A 16,367-nucleotide genomic window follows, 5' to 3' on the forward strand; every position below is an offset into this window, starting at 1 on the left:
TAAGTCTTGTACCACATAATTTTTAATCTGAAGCTACATATTAAGCATTTTCAGGGCAGAGTATTGTTCCTGTTAGTGTTTAGTGTGAGATGATAGTAAATATTCCCGTTCTTTCTCCAACAACTTTGCCTGATAGTAAGCTAACTTTAGGCAAACCAGCAGCCAGGGCTGGACTGGGACAAAAATTCAGCCCGGGCATTTTGACTGGTGACCGGCCCATCACCTGTTTTTTTTTGGAAAAGACATTAAGCCTTACGCTGTTTCTGACACACACCAACGTACACTTTCTTATTGGTAGTATTTATGTATCAATCTAATAAACGTAAACCTACACCATCCTTCCTATCCTGGTATTCTAAAAAGTAGGGTTGGGGGTAACTGATTATTTTTAAAATGATTATTCTGACGATTATTTTATCGAATAGTCGACTATTCTAATGACTATTTAGATGATTAATCTAGTGATTACTTTTCTATTGCACAATTAATACAAACCAAAAAATTCTCAAATAAATTCCTCCAAAAAATTGATAAGTTGTTACTGTAAGAGAATAAACACTACAGGCCTTCCATTTTGTATAACACTGCTTTTATTGTGTTGCGGTTGTTTATGTTCTGGTGACGTGTAGAACTTGGGAGTGCAGGCTGCTGCCTGAGAGGTGGTTGGAGACGGAGTGTCTCCATGCTGCTTTGTTTTGGTCACTTATGTGCATGAGGCAAGTGGTGTTACAACCCTTCCTGGGGAGTCACGTGTTTCTCCTATTTTAACTGTAAATCCTTCTAGCTGTTATATTTATAACAAGAAACAGATATTCGGACGGAATATTTTCATGTTTATTCGAATATGATTGTGGAACACACCCAGCATCATAATAAATGAAGTAATATTAATGCCAATTTAAGCCTTTATGGGGGACCAGGACTCTGTGATCAATTTTTGGCAAGGGAAATGATCATTTGTTGCCATTTTTGAAGTGTTTATGAATGTGGAAGACACCCAGCATCCTGTGATGGCACTAATAACATCAAGAGATAATAAATAAGGTAATATTTAGGTAAATGTAACCCTTTACAGGTGACCAGGACACTGTAATAAATTTTTGGCAAGGGAAATTCTCTTCTTTTTTTTTTCTTTTTTTTTGCCATTTTTGGGGTGTTTTTGATGATACAGTAGGCAGTATGAGTACAGTAACATCAACAGATAATACATAAAACCCTTATTTGGTCAATTTTAGCCTCCATGAAAATCTTAGCGATTCAATCACTTTTTGGCAAGTAAAATGCCATTTTAGTTGTCTACAATTAAATCATCAATAAAGAATTTAAAGATATTTTGAGGCGTTTCTTATAGGTAAACGGGAGGGTGTAGTCTATTTGGCAAGTGACAATCTTAATTTTATGTGCTGAAGTGCTTTTATCTTGTTACTTTAAAATAGAGCAACGTAATGTATAGATAGCAACCTACACAGTGTCATTAAAGCCAAAGCTTGATCATTTTAAATACTTTTTTTCAAGTAAAAATGTGCCCCAAACTAGTTAACTGTGGCTCCATGTCAAGTGGACTAAAGAAAGGAAGGGGGGTGAATCAAATCGCTGGAGAAATGTTTATTTCCATTTATACAACGTTTACGTTCAATACAGGGTGCCATTTTACATTGTTTATTTATTTTTTTAGTATCAAGGCTGTAACATAAAGAAAGCCAGTTCTTACCACAAAGTTTGTGGCACAAACCATCTTTCAATCGCAAATATTGCAAAAAGGATTAATATATCCTCATTGTGAACGTTTAAGACAAATAGCAACACTTAAAACAACTTCCGAACTGGAAAAACTAATGTGGCAAGGTGCAGAAAGGAGTGCCCGGGCGGGATTCGATCCCCAGACTTCGGGGTGAGAGTCATACGCTCTAACCAGTCAGCCAAATGGACATCTCCTTAGCCCAGTAGCCAGGGCGCATCATCAATCGGGACATTGTGACAGGACGCTCACACAGCCACATCTTCCTCCCTCTTTCCACAAGCACGTCCTCGTGCTCCCGCGCAGGGTGCCACAAACACTGCCACATTAATATCCGCGATAAACATCTGTTTAAGTACCAGAAGAGGTTATCTTTGCTTTCTGAATGTCCATATTGCCAGATATGCCGAGTTTTAGGGCGAAATCCTGGGGAATTTTGTCTAGAAATGCAATTACCTAACCGTGCGCGATCCCGCGGTGGCTAATCATTTTTTGGCAGCGAGTCAATTTATGGCACAACACCTGCTCGGGTTTCTCCTCCTCCTCCCTCTTTTCTTCTCCAACCTGTCGCTGGGCTGAGGCTCCATCACTTCCTAAATTGATTTTACTTGAACCTTCACTACCAAACAACTGTGAGATTTTAACACATGTGCCAGTTTCTTTTTTAGTCGAATTTTCTCCGCTCCTCCTTTCCGTTTTTTGTTCTCCATTTTGTAAAGCTCGTCTGTCTGTTTACTGAGATTCACAAACAACTGGCGGGTGCATCAGAGCTCTGGCTATTGGTCCAGCCCAGAGTGTATTATTACCAATTGGCCAATCCACCAACTTTTACGAGGCGTCGCGTGGGGCGGCGCGGGCAAGTTGTCCGCAACAACTAGAGGCCAGGAAGAAAAAAAAAAAAAAACAGACACCGGCCCATAAAAGATGAAAGGGTCGGCCCAGCGGGCAGTTGCCCGCTATGCCCTATGGTCAGTCCAGCGCTGCCAGCAGCACAACAAATATTTTCAAATAAGACTCACAAACCTGAGTCAGCACCAGTCTCATCAAAGCTGGGGTTCTGTCGCGGTACTTTTGGTCAAAAAAACGTCCTTATGTCCATCTTCACTCATGCGTTTCAGGCAGAGAGTGTAGAAGAAACCGGCTGCTGAGGGGCTTCTTCTTCAGTGGTGGAGGCTCAGGCAGGCTGTATACAAACTACTGCCAGCTGCTCCCTCTCTGTTGGACTTTGGTACTGCATGTTACTGCCGCGATTTAGATCCGGGGCTTCCTATGAAACATCCGGGGCTTCAGCCCAAGTAGCCGGGCCTAACGCCGCCCCTGGAAATAAGTTTTGCTTTCGATTCTGTTTAGAAAAGTAAGTCGAAACTGCCTAGTCTCCATTTAAACTGCAGCGTTTATAAAGAGGCTCAAGCTGATGTTGATCAGTTAATCAATACATCTGATCATCAGATCACACACAGCTTCAGAAACGGAATTTGAACGAGTCGTTTTTGGAATTGTGTTCACTAAAGCCAAAGGTTCACTGAACCACAACATAGACCCATCAATCTGCTGCTGGACCCGAAAAACTGAATTCCAGAGGTGAAATTCAATCACAGAACAGAATGTGAAAGTGTTTGGGAGCTGAATTTTCAATAGGATGAAAAACTGTTTTAAAGCAAATGAAACCAAATCACATTCAGTTTTTTAAATCATTTATTCAAGTCGAGCCATTCGTATTCAGCCTTAAAACAAATTCATAAAAAACATATTCAAATTCCGTTTCTGACGGCACAACGTCCTGCCTACCCGGACATAAATAACATGAACACTTTTTACTCTTCAGCTCCGCTTTTTTTCCCAAGTTCTGACATGTAAATGATCCAGAGTTTAAGCTTTCTTTTTACTGCTTAAAATGTTATTAAAGGGAAAATATTAGAGAAATGTATTTAACTTGCTTAGTTGTTGAATATTTACGACTGTAGCTTTTTAAACAGTCTCCTCCTATCATGGAAACTCAGTGCAGGTTGGACAGCCCATTTTTCAGCCTTATCATGACCAGAGTGACACTTTTTAATGAGCATTAGCAGCTGCTGCGAACATGAGTGTGTTACTCACATTAATCATTCTCTTTCAGACTGTACGGACACCCACTTGGTAATATCCCTGCCAAAGAGAATTGCATCATGGTGACAGCTCACACCAAAACTCTTACTTAGTCATTTTCTTCTCATTTCATTAGTAAGATTTAACTTGAAGTGCCTAAAGAAAAAGATGTAATACCTCCTTCCTGTCTCGGTTTGGGTCCATCTCACTTACAGTCATTTATTTATAAACGGCCTGAATACCTGTGACTTGTTTCCCTGTGAATCCTCCAGATCTCAGTCCCGCTGGCTTTAAAGCGCTTTCATTCATGTCTCACTTATGTAACGAAGATCTAATGATTCCAGGAAAAGTGTCTCATCTCGGCTTTCCAAAAGTGTCTTTTCTGGAGGGCTTAGTCCCAGAGGAACCCCGGGAGCAGGGGGGCGTTTGGCACTGTCATCCCAACTGTCATTTTGAGCTGTAACTGTATTTCTACATGCTCCTCACAGACCTGACAGGAAGTTTAGAACTCCTGGCTACCTCCTGGACCTCACCAGCTATAGTCAGGCTACATTTGACTACTGCAACTCTCTATATGCAGGGTTGTGTCAGTCATCACTGCGTCGCCTACAGGTTGTGCAGAACAGCACTGCCAGGTTCCTGACTGGGACCAGGAAACGGGACCACATCAGTCCGGGTCTGGCCTCTCTGCACTGGCTTCCGATTTGCTATCGCTCACAATTCAAAATCCTCGTCTTTGTTTATCATTTCTTCCAGGGTGGTGGTCCCCCCTATCTGGCCACTCTCCTGAACAAACATTCCCCATCACACGCTCTGCGCTCCTCTGACCAAGGCCTGCTCGCTGTCCCTCGGTCTAGGTGTCGTACCCGTGGGGACCGGGCTTTCTCAGTCCTAGCACCGTCACTCTGGAACCAGTTGGCACCCTCAGTTAGGCTGTCCCCATCTCTGCCATTCTTTAAGAATCACCTAAAAACACACCTCCTCCGCTTGGCGTTTCCAGAACATGTTGAATTTGGCCCTCTTTTACGTTGAATCCATTCCACAGTTTTCATTGGTACACTCAATCCATCCACTCAATCCAAATGTGTTTCACACATTTGGATTTTACCAGAATGTTTCATCTATCTTGTAATTTCCATTTTGTATTTTGTAATTTGTATTTTGTAATTTGAATTTCTTTTATTGTTGATTTATTCAATATGTTTACATACAACTGTACAATGTTCAGCGCTTTGGGCTTCCTGACAGGGTTGCGGAAGGCGCTATATAAATAAAGCTTTGATTGATTGATTGATTGATTGATTTATGGTTAAATTCTACATTTCTGCTCGCGTGTTGGATGTTACTGTGTGTGTGACATCAGGTGCGTTATCCTGACGTTTGGGGTTTTTGTGTGAAAAAATGAGAACTAAAGTAGTTTTGTGGATGTTTTGGGCCAAAATCTGCCCCAGCTAAGCCTTCCGAAGCACCATCTGGCAGCCGAAGCCCCTCTGTCACTTTACCTACCCAGATTACATCCTCCCCTGGCCCTGCGTCCCTCTCTTCCTGTTTACATTGGATTTCCTTCAACAAGAAACACATAACAGAAGATCCTCTGGTGACTGTGTGTAGATCAGCTGTTAAAACCTGCTTTCCCCTGTAGTTTATAAACAAGTGGACGCTAATTTCTACCCTCCATAATCTGTTCCACTTCCGAGAGGCACATGGAATTGTACTTTTGTTTTAAATGTTAGAAAATGTCAGATAATAAAGTCTTTAATGTCTGCTAACCTTTGAAAAGGAAAAAGGTCAGAACGTTGTTTGCATGTGTTTAGTCAAGTTAAAGCTCCGTGGTGAACGTGAAATGGGTTCCTTTACTTTGGAAGGAAGTTAGACACATTTAAAAGGCAAATGCGTCTCATGGTGATGATGTCATTATGTAAATTATCAGTGAAGCATGGATGGAGTGGTGTTTTTTGTAAGAATGATGTTTTGTATGCAGTAAAAGGTCACCTGACCTCAGACATTTTGCAAAGAGGACACCACTGAACCAGTGAGACCACCCAGCGCCTCCTAACTGGGTGTGATGGGTTAAAGTGAAGGCGTGCTTGTTTGCAGCTTCCAGGTCAGATGTTCAGCTCGTGACCTGCAGGTGTCCTGCACACCTCGGTGATGTCCATCAACACAGAATGGGCGGTTGAAGTTAAAGTGACAGTGTGTAATATCCCTGGCGATGGGGGCAGTACATACGTGAACCATCGCAAGCAAGCATTATTTTTGTGCTCAAGTAAAACCTTACCAATGGATAGCCATTAGGTTCAAAAAACCAAGGGAGTGCAACCTCCAGCAAAATGACCAGCACATCAGACTCCCTTTCATCACTGGCAGTGACTGGAGAGGTAAATGTGTAAAACAACAATGTTTCTTGTTTGTTACAAATCAGTAAATGTGTTTTGTCCTCACGGGCTTCCGTAGAGGAAACATGGCATCCAATATGGCGTCGCCCAGAGACTTTGGGTGTTTCTCAATGTCAAGGCGCCTAGCCTTGCGAGGCGATGTCTTGCGAGGTCAGGCTCCTTGCTTACGAGGACACTGCCCTTCCTTGGTCAAAGAAAACGGGGGAACAGACTTGCATCACGTGACCGTGGCTTCCACTGCAATCATGTAACATCACGTGACACGGGAGATAATGTTATATTTTATATGTATTAGTTTCAATATAAATATATAACGAGCCTTTTACTTTTTTAATTGTGTATATGTTTATTAAATAAAAAATATAAGTGAGTTACTACCCGCTAGCCACCGAAGCTGCAACTAACCAACCATAGATAACTTCTTTGGATCTAAAAAAAACATTTAAAATTAGTTGGCTTACTTTTAAAATTGAAAATTGTCCCCGAAGTAGCTGCCGGCTTCTGATCCGCCGTCCTTTATGAAAATACCGCGGTGTATTCTGGGTAGTTTTTGACCAAGGCTAGGCTCCAGGACACCTCCCGTGTATCCTTGCTCAGCTAGCTAAACGGCTAACAAACGGAGAACACACGCCTCGGTAGAACATGAACATTGGAACACGTCTTCGCGGTTCCTGATGACGTATCTCCTAGGCAACCGGGGCGGGGCCAAGACATCAAGGTAAGGTTCCTTGGCGTTGAGAAACACCCAGTGACCTGCTCCCATGTATTTTAAAACAGATTTTTATGGCTATATGTTATGAAACTGCCTATATTTTTCAATAACTGGGCATCTTTGAATTCATTAGCAACATTTCAATAGATATTTCCAAAAATGAATGGTAAAAACTACACATTGTCACTTTAAGTCACTGTTGTTTCTTCCCTGATTCACCTCAAACTAAAGTGAGCGTGACAGGGAAAAGCTGAAATTGTGTAGCCAACAACATCAGATTCAAATAAAAACACGTTACAGAAGAGGCACAGTATACGGTGAATATTAGCTAGTTTGATACCAGGGCTCATCCACTATTATTGTTTTAGATTATTCTGAATGATCTTTAAACAATTCTAAAACATGTATTTTATGCTATATTAGTGGTTAGCACTGTTGCCTTGTAGCAAGAGGGTTTCTGGTTCAAATCTCAGCCTCAGACTTCCTGAATGGAGTTTGCATGCTCTACCTGTGCATGCATGGCTTCTCACTAAGTACTCCGGCTTCCTCCCATGATCCAAGAAAATCACTGTTAGGTTAATTGAGCTCTCTAAACTTGCCCTGCGTTGGTCATTTCCCTGCAGGGCTGGCAACTTGTCCAGGGTGTACCCCGCCTGTTTGCCCAACGGCTGCTGGAAACGAACAGATGGATGCACACGTCATGATGAATGAAAAAATGGAATGAATGAATACATAAATAAATAAATACCGCTCGTTGTTTGGTAGGTAAAGCGGATCCTGCCGACATCAGTAAAACAGGTGATCATGTGTTCGCTATATGAAACTCAACCTTTGGTCATAACTGTCATATTGATGCAAATACTGATGTTTTATGACGGTAATTTTGTAAATTGTGACGTCCAATAGAAATAACCAAGAACTAATTGGAAACAAAACAAATCCATCCACTGTAGAAAATATCGTTTAATAAGTTTATGAAGGAGGTTTAAAGTGTTGCTAATCTTTAAATTTTCACATCAAAGAAAAAGTTATGAAAAATCTGTCTTGTTTGACAGTTTTCAAATTCATTCAGGGCATTATTGGTAAATGATAAAGTATTGGATAATAATATGATTTTAATAGTAAGAACATAATAAGTAAACAGATAATTTAATTTTTATTCCAGTGTCCTCAGTTTGTTTGTATTAGTAAGTAAGTAAGTAAGTAAGTAAGTAAATAAAAGTTTATTTATATAGCACCTTTCACAGATATAAATCACAAAGCGCTGTACAACATGATAAAGATCAGGGCAAATACCACTAACCAATAAAAACATCAGAAAAACAATAGCAGTGATAAACGTAGAAAATAAAATCATGAGTTTAAACAAAGTGAAGGTGTGAACCCGAACAAAGCCATCTTTTTTGAAACATTTAGGGAGGGAACGCCTGGATGAAAAGGTGAGTTTTTAGATGATTTTTAAAGACCTCTACAGTGTTAGAGAGACGGAGATTTGAAGGCAGACTGTTCCAAAGTCTGGGTGCAATAGTCTGAAAGGCCCTGTCCCCTTTGGTTTTCAGTCTGGTTCGAGGAACAGCCAGGAGGTTTTCAGATGTGGATCTAAGGTTCCGAGAGGTGGTGTGTGGGGATAAAAGCTCAGATAGGTAGCTTGGAGCCTGGTTGTTAAGAGCTCTATAGGTCAGCACTAAAACTTTAAACTGTATTCTATATTCTACCGGGAGCCAGTGGAGGGACTGTAAACCTGGAGCGATGTGAGCTGGATTTGGTTAGGAGTCTGGCTGCTGCATTTTGGATGGCCTGAAGGCGTGAGAGGGAGGTTTTGCTGAGACCAGTAAAAAGAGCGTTACAGTAGTCTAAGCGTGATGACACAAAGGCATGGATGATTTTTTCCAGATCTGCAGTAGAAACCAGTTTACGGACTTTTGAAATGTTTCTCAGTTGAAAGAAACAAGAGCGGGAGATGGTTTTGACGTGTGAGTCTAAACTTAAAGCTGGATCAATAATAATAATAATAATAAGTTACAAGCTCTGAATCATGTTTATTGGCTGAACATCAATAAGATTTTAGATCACGATTCAAATGTGAAAATCAACATCAGAACAAACATCGTGGATGCTGTTTAGAAAATATGTTTAGGCGTTTAAAAGAGCTGCTTTAACATGAAAGCTATGGAAATTCGGTGTGAATATCATTTTATATTTGCCACATGTTTAAGGTATCTGTGTTATTTTATCTGGTGGGAAATTCCACAGAAATCATGGTGACAACAGGAAATGTGCAGATCCAGAATATGTAAACGTCATTCTGTTGATAGAAAGGTTTCCAGCACGGAACAGGTGGGGCCAGAGTCAGACAGGAGACAAAATATTAAGGAAAATAAAAGTGTTTGTTGTTTTCTAGTTTTAAAGGACAAGGCATAAAAAGTTACTCATACTCCAAAATATTATTTCTAGAAAAAAATCAAACTAAAGTGGAAAAAGAAGTCGAACTACCAAAATAAAAGTCAAACTGAAGCATCATTCAACAATGTGTGTTAAAACTCACTGGTGAGCAGATTTTCTGAGGGAACATCTCATCCTGCCTGAGTTACTCCAGCCACAGTCACTATTGCTCCTGTACTAACGCGTTAAAACCCAGAAACCTCCTGATCATTCGAAACGCCGTCAGATTTTAGCTGATTAGTTCTGAACTCCTGTGACTCGGTTTCTGGCATGTGGGTTTGAATTAAAAACTATTAACACCTAAATAACACAGTCCCATTACAGCAAAGTGATCAAGCATAAGTGCATATTAAAGATTTTGAATTTCAGAGAAAAAAGTAAAATTGACAGCTAAATCTATTGCAAATTTGAGCAAATCCCTTAAGTTTAAAGCCATACTTTGCAACTTTTCTATATTTTTAAATCCTTTTCTTGAGCCATTATGAGCTAAAACAACCTCATACAGGGTAACGAAAGTCCACCCAGCCCTCATCGCCCCCTGTGGCCAGAATATTTCACTCGCTGCTCTGTTGGGACTGAGCTGACATACCTGGCGCTGCAGTCTGCTTCCAGCTTGTTTTAGATCATGAACAAAGCTGATTTCTTTAATTTAGTGATGAACAACTCCTGTGGACACTAATGAAGGCTGGGGAGACATCTCAGCAGTTAGATTAAGGCATTAAAAAGCAGAGGTGTGGACTCAACACACATGGCTTGGACTTGAGTCAGACTCTAGTCATTATTTATATGACTTCTGACTTGACTTGATAAGACCTATAAAGACTTATGACTTGACTCGGACTTGAACGCCAATGACTTGTTACTTGATTCGACTTGCATCTGTTGACTTGATGATGTCTTGAGCATATTTGATATTTTAGCACAAAAGTGACACGACATGGACAAAAATCATAAAAGCTAAATAAAAATAAAAAGCTTTATTTCTGGAATTTATGTATTATCATTGCCATTAAATTTAAGTTGGACAGATGACTTGATTATGACTTGAACACTCAAAGTTTAGGACTTGGACTTGACTTGGACTTCCACGTCATTGACTTTGGACTCGACTTGGACTTGGTTGCCTTTGACTTGGGCTTGACTCGAGACTTGACTGGAAAAACTTGTGACTTGCTTGTGACTTGCAAAGCAGTGACTTGGTCACACCTGTTAAAAAGACACAGGCACAGTAAATAGATATGTTTTGCTTTCAGTTTTACAAATGGACATTAGGTGGTGCTAAAAGCAAGCCAAACTGCCTAGTTCCACTATTTAAATACAATGTCTATCCTCCGTTCTGCCTCTTTTTACTGCAGGTTGCATGCTGGCTACCATTAAATACCTCGTAAAGCATGTGTAAGCATCCAAAACAGACTTTTTAAGACCAACTAGCCTAATCAAACACGCAGCCCTCGCTGTGCACGGCGCGGGTTTGCTTTGGGGGTTTTGAAGCAGAGAATCTTAAAGAAAAAACAGCTAAAAACCTGCTGTAAACACACCAACATGGAACTGTGAGGGTTGGACTCAGAGGATCCTGATGAATCAGATAGACCGCTGTAAACTGAAGGGTCACTTTAAAGTTCCTCGTGGATCGCAGCAGCGCCGCAGAACGCTCCACACATGCTCAGTCTGTTCTCCCTCAGCGCGTCGTCTCTTTAATGCTCGGAGGTGGACGAGACAAAAATAACTTCTTCTCCACATCCATTAGTTGAAACTAAAAACACCTCCAGCTGATGACACAAACAACATTCCCCCGTCATTTCGTCAGACCTCACAGGCCATTGCTGTTGATGATGAGCCAAATGCATTACGTTCTCAGCTTCTTATGGTTTGAACTGTTTGACATTTAGAGTAGAAATGTTCATATTTTTTCTTTTTATTGTCAGAAAATCTATTTTTATTCACTCAAACATGTTGAACGTTGTTATAAATCCGTATGTATCATGAGAGCGGAAGCAACGAACCTCGACACAACGAAGAGCAGCAGAAGATGAACACTTGGCTGCATTTTTCAGATTTATCATAAAAAAAGTGTTTTAGTAACAGTATGTCATTGATAATGAAAATACTAAGATTTCTTTATTATTGTAGAGAACATATTATTTATTCATGCTTTCAAAGTGGAATAGACAGTTCAGACATCTTTTGTATACAATGACAAAAACAATCCAGCATATTTCATATACAACGTGAGATATGCAGAGGGAGGGATAATTATTCAGTCCCCTGCTGATTCTGTGGGTTTGCTCGTTTACAAAGAAATGAACAACTGCTAATTTTACGGCAGCTTCATTTTAATTGGAAAGAGAAAGAATGTCTACTGAAAAATGGAGAAACACAGTAATAGTTATGCCTCTGAGTGAAATAAGTATTTGATCCCCGAGAAAACACACTTGTTGATGAGCTCAACGATAAGATGCTTCTTATTGGTCAGCTGCAGGGACTTTGGTTCGCTATGTTTAAAAGTTAATGTCTAAATCTTTAAGGTTCTTGGCTGCACCTGAGCGAGCCTCCAGCTCCTTCCACTGAGTTTCTATACAACAGGCCACTCATGACCTCCATGTATTCTTTATTCCAGTATCCCACGGCACTGCCACAAAAAATAGCAACAAAAAAAAATGCTAATTTTTAGTTGGAGACAAAATGGATTGAGGCTTGTGACATAACTGTAAACATTCCTGTTGCAGTTTAAATACTAATTGTTCCAATTTAATCTGAATTTGTTTAGTTTACTCTCATTTTATCTGCAGAATTGTTACCAGCACCTCCCAAGACTGTCTTACATTCCTTCACAAAGTAGAAAAGCAGTTGAAAAGGCTTTCATTCTCAGCTGTTTGAATGTGTTCAGATGTTTAGAAAAAGGAGCGAGGACTTGTGAGTCATGACAGAAAATTTGGAACTAACACAAGTTCAGCTCAGAGGCCCAGTGGTATGAGTTTTCACCCTGAAACTGGGAGATTGTGGGTTCAAATCCACAGTTTGGTCATATCAAAGACTTTAAAAATGGCACCCGCTTTACATTCCGGGTTTGATTGGTTGTGTCACAGGTCACTGCTCCCCCAGAGGATGGGTTAAATGTGGAGAAATCATGCACACAAGTGTGACAACTGATAGGGCCTTAAAGGGGAACGTGGCAGTTTTGGCTTGCTTTTGGCACCCCTAGTGTCCGTTTGTAAAACTGAGAGCTAAACTTATTTATTCGCTGTGCGTTCAGCTTTTAACACCTTAATCTAACAGCAGAAATGTCTCCCAGCCTTCATTAATGTCTACAGGAGTGATTCTTCACTAAATTACACAAATTCATTATCTAAAACACGCAGGAAATGTGCTGGAAGCATACTGCAGCACCAGGTATGTCAGCTCATTTCTTTCTAAGTCCCAACAGACCTGACAGGCAACTCTGAAGGAGCAAGTGGAATATTCTGGCCTTAGGGGGTGATAGGGGCTGGGTGGACTTTCATGACCCTTTAAAGGGTCATTTCAGCACTGTCTGGCTCAAGGAAACTTAGTTACGTCTAACACTAACCCTAAAAAAATGAAAAAGTAGCAAAGTACCCCTTTAACTTTAGTGTTTGATGCATTTTCCCAAGTCTCATTTGAGATTTGAGAGCACAAGATCACTATCCATTGGCACATCAATGAATTCATAATCTACCAATGGCTGACTAACAGCGTGTTATGTAGAAAATGTAAATTGTACTGGCAAATACCAAATTTCACGTTGACAGTTAAAATTTTCTCTCAGAATTATTAGTAAACAAATCTGTGTGAAAATTAGACATATTTTTGCTACATATATAAAAGAAAGAAATAGTGCTGTCACATGTTTTTGTCACGTTTTTTACAAGTAAACCGTTTTATTTTAGCCTAGAAATCCAGCAATCTACATCTGGTAGGCAAGCGTAACGCTAAAGCTACAAAAGAGAAAAACTACAAAGATGGTGTCGGCTCAGCAGTTCACCAGTTCTTTGGGTCGCACTAATTTGATCACTAGAGTTGATCGTTTAGATGATGTCCAACAAGCTTGAGACAGAATTCTTAGCAGGTTGGCTTTAGAGGCATCAGTGACTGTTGTCCAACTGCCTTTAGCTCTTTAAATCCAGTTGTGGGCTGATTTCTGACCTTCCTTGGGGTCATTTTCACCTTATAACACAAGATGCTGTATGAAGGTCCAGACTGGGCTTGACTGGTGAACATTTCATCATCCATATATGAAGAATCGCCAACAGCTGCCATCAGTGATGACTGATGGTCTGGTGCATGGACGTAATTTTTGGGGGGGACAGGGGGGACATGTCCCCCCCACTTTTTCCAAAGTCAAGTTTTGACCCCTGCTTTTTTTACCATCCAAAAACAATATTACGCTATAATAAATTGACACTGGTTGAGCTCTAGGACCAAGCGGAAAACAACTGTTTGTGTTGAAGCCTGTTTCCCATTAGAGCATACTGTAAAGATTCACACACACACTCCACCCCACTCCGTGTCCCCCCCACTTCTAAAGTGAAAATTACGTCCATGGTCTGGTGCATTCCAGCCTTGTCCAGGTTAGCGGGAAGGCTTATGTGGAATATACGATTTAGTGGATTAGTGTGCTTTATAATCTAAAATCAGGAGTCTGTAAGTGACTGAATGTCTCAGCCACGTGGACAAATTAGTATTTTACTGTATCTGTCCATTAAAATAGTTGTGTTTGTTGCAAGAGAGAAATGTTATGGAACCAGCAGGGTATCAACATATCACACATATACACACATATCAACATATACACACATATAGTATAAATGCACACACGCTGGTTAAACGGCATCCTTTCTGATACTGTTACAATCTTTAGAAATGGCATTTGAGCTGAGTGACAGTATGCACTTTGGGAATATTTGGAGGACCGTTTACAGTCCTGTCTGTCCTGTAGTCTCCAATCTTGTTTTAATTTGAAATTTTAACATCCCACATTCACATTTCTTTTATAAAAACATTACCTGTAATGCCCTGTAATAGATTTTTGCCACAACAACTCAGAAATGTTTTCTTCTCTCAGCTTGATCTGAAAAAAGTCTTGCGGCGTAACCTCTCGCATTAGCTTTTTCATGTTTATAATTAAACAGGAGAGGCTGTGGTAATCTCCCAGGTAGGCCGCAGTTGAAGATATAAAATTATTGCTGACATTTTGACAGCAAATACAATTTAGAGCTGAGACTGTTAGCTGAAGTCTGGCAGACAGACTCTTCACGCTCTGGTCTGAGGTTAATGTTTTATTCACCGTCAATACAGCTGGACAGAGTTGTTCCTCTGGGATGGAGGGGTTTGCCTTGCTCAAGGAACCGTACTGCAGCCATATGGCAGTGATAACCGACGCCACAGTTGATGCACACTCATAAATACAGTCAGAACCATATACACGGAGACGTTTGCATGCGCAATAATACGTGCAGGGTAGCCTTGTCTGCAGCTAGACTTTGGGCAAACGCATCACATTTGGAAAAATCTATAATTGGTCTACTCTGGGTTTGGAGGCAGCAGACAGGAAGAGACGAGAAGAGGGAGATCTGTAGTGAAAGAGAATGATAAATGATGGACTGCCAGAGCTCTCTCCAGACCCTCAGGTTACCGGTGTGAGGGAGTTACAGCTGGCTAGCTGATTCCGTTGAGATCTCATAATAAACATCACATGGGTAGTTTGGGCTGGCGGGTGCAGATTAAGCCAGAGCTGTTAGCTCTTTAAAGACTGTTCAATGTTACAGGCAGCCAAGAATCTATTTATAGGGTTGCTGGAAGTGTGTCAAAGCCGGCAGGAAGGGAAAGCACCGGACAGGGACACTTTCAAGCTGATTTATGTCCCTCAATCAGTGTAATAACAATAAACTGTCAACTAACATTCTGCTTTTATTTGTAATTTATGATATAGTGCTCCTAATGAACCTGCATATTTCTCCCCTGTCCTTCCTTCCTCCCCTCCTCCCTTGTTATTTTCTTGGTGTCTCTGCACAGAGCTGCCCAGCAGTCCAGGTGGACAGTTCACGTTTCGTCCACTGCCCCCGCCTCCGCCCCCACCCCATGCTTGCACTTGCGCCCGCCCGGCACCCTACGCTCAGGTCAGCCTGCAGAGGAAGACTATGCCAACGCGGTGCCACACCAGTCAGGGCGGCCAGGAGGCAGAGAACAGCTCGAACACGGACCAGGCCCAGCTTCACAACAGCTGGGTGCTGAACAGCAACATCCCTCTAGAGACCAGGTAACAGGTTCGGTGTGGCTAGGGGTGCATTTTGTTTGTTTCTGAAGCGCCTGGAGGAAAAAAAGATGGTGATTTTAAAACAAACTAGGGATTTTCAGAAGAAAATCTGAAGGCTGCTCAAAATTCAAATGATCTTCTACAAATCCCAAAAATAATTGACTGCTTTTATAATTTCTTAAATCATGAAAATTAGCTGACATTTTGTCTGTATGACCTCTTTACAGTGTCAAATTTTAAAAACACGTCAAAGATCTTAACAGTTAGTCATTAGTCACCATGGTTACCACTCACCCGTAAGACTACAAAGCATTGGAGCAAGGATAGTTATAAAAAGAGCCTGAGACTCAAAAACAGCTGTTAGGGTTAGGGTTAGGTGTTTTGCCTACAAATATGTTCAGTTGTGACCAAAAGAAAAATTTGAGTCATAATTAAAAAATTGTGTTTAACATAACAAATTTAAAACAACCCTTTAGTGGCTGCGCAGTGACGCAGTGGTTAGAGCTGTTGCCTTGCAGCAAGAAGGTCCTGGGTTCGCTTCCCGGCCTGGGATCTTTCTGCATGGAGTTAGCATGTTCTCCCTGTGCATGCGTGGATTCTCTCCGGGTACTCCGGCTTCCTCCCACAGTACAAAAACATGACTGTTAGATTGATTGGTCTGCCTAAACTGTCCTTAGGTGTGTGTATGCATGATTGTTTGTCCTGTGTGTCTCTGTGTTGCCC

General features: G+C 41.0%; 1 protein-coding gene across 3 annotated transcripts in view; it reads left to right on the forward strand.

Moving 5' to 3' along the window:
- The window catches only part of tenm1 (teneurin transmembrane protein 1), a 429,841-nt gene that overhangs the window by 102,131 nt on the left and 311,343 nt on the right, over positions 1-16,367 (forward strand). For all 3 annotated transcript variants that reach the window (XM_015963828.3, XM_054738427.2, XM_015963084.3), the window contains one exon: positions 15,404-15,647. In XM_015963828.3, the coding sequence (XP_015819314.3) occupies positions 15,404-15,647 (244 nt within the window). The remainder of the gene's footprint in view (positions 1-15,403; positions 15,648-16,367) is intronic.

The sequence above is a fragment of the Nothobranchius furzeri genome, chromosome 1 (assembly GCF_043380555.1).
Source record: "Nothobranchius furzeri strain GRZ-AD chromosome 1, NfurGRZ-RIMD1, whole genome shotgun sequence".
NCBI classification, from domain to species: domain Eukaryota; kingdom Metazoa; phylum Chordata; class Actinopteri; order Cyprinodontiformes; family Nothobranchiidae; genus Nothobranchius; species Nothobranchius furzeri.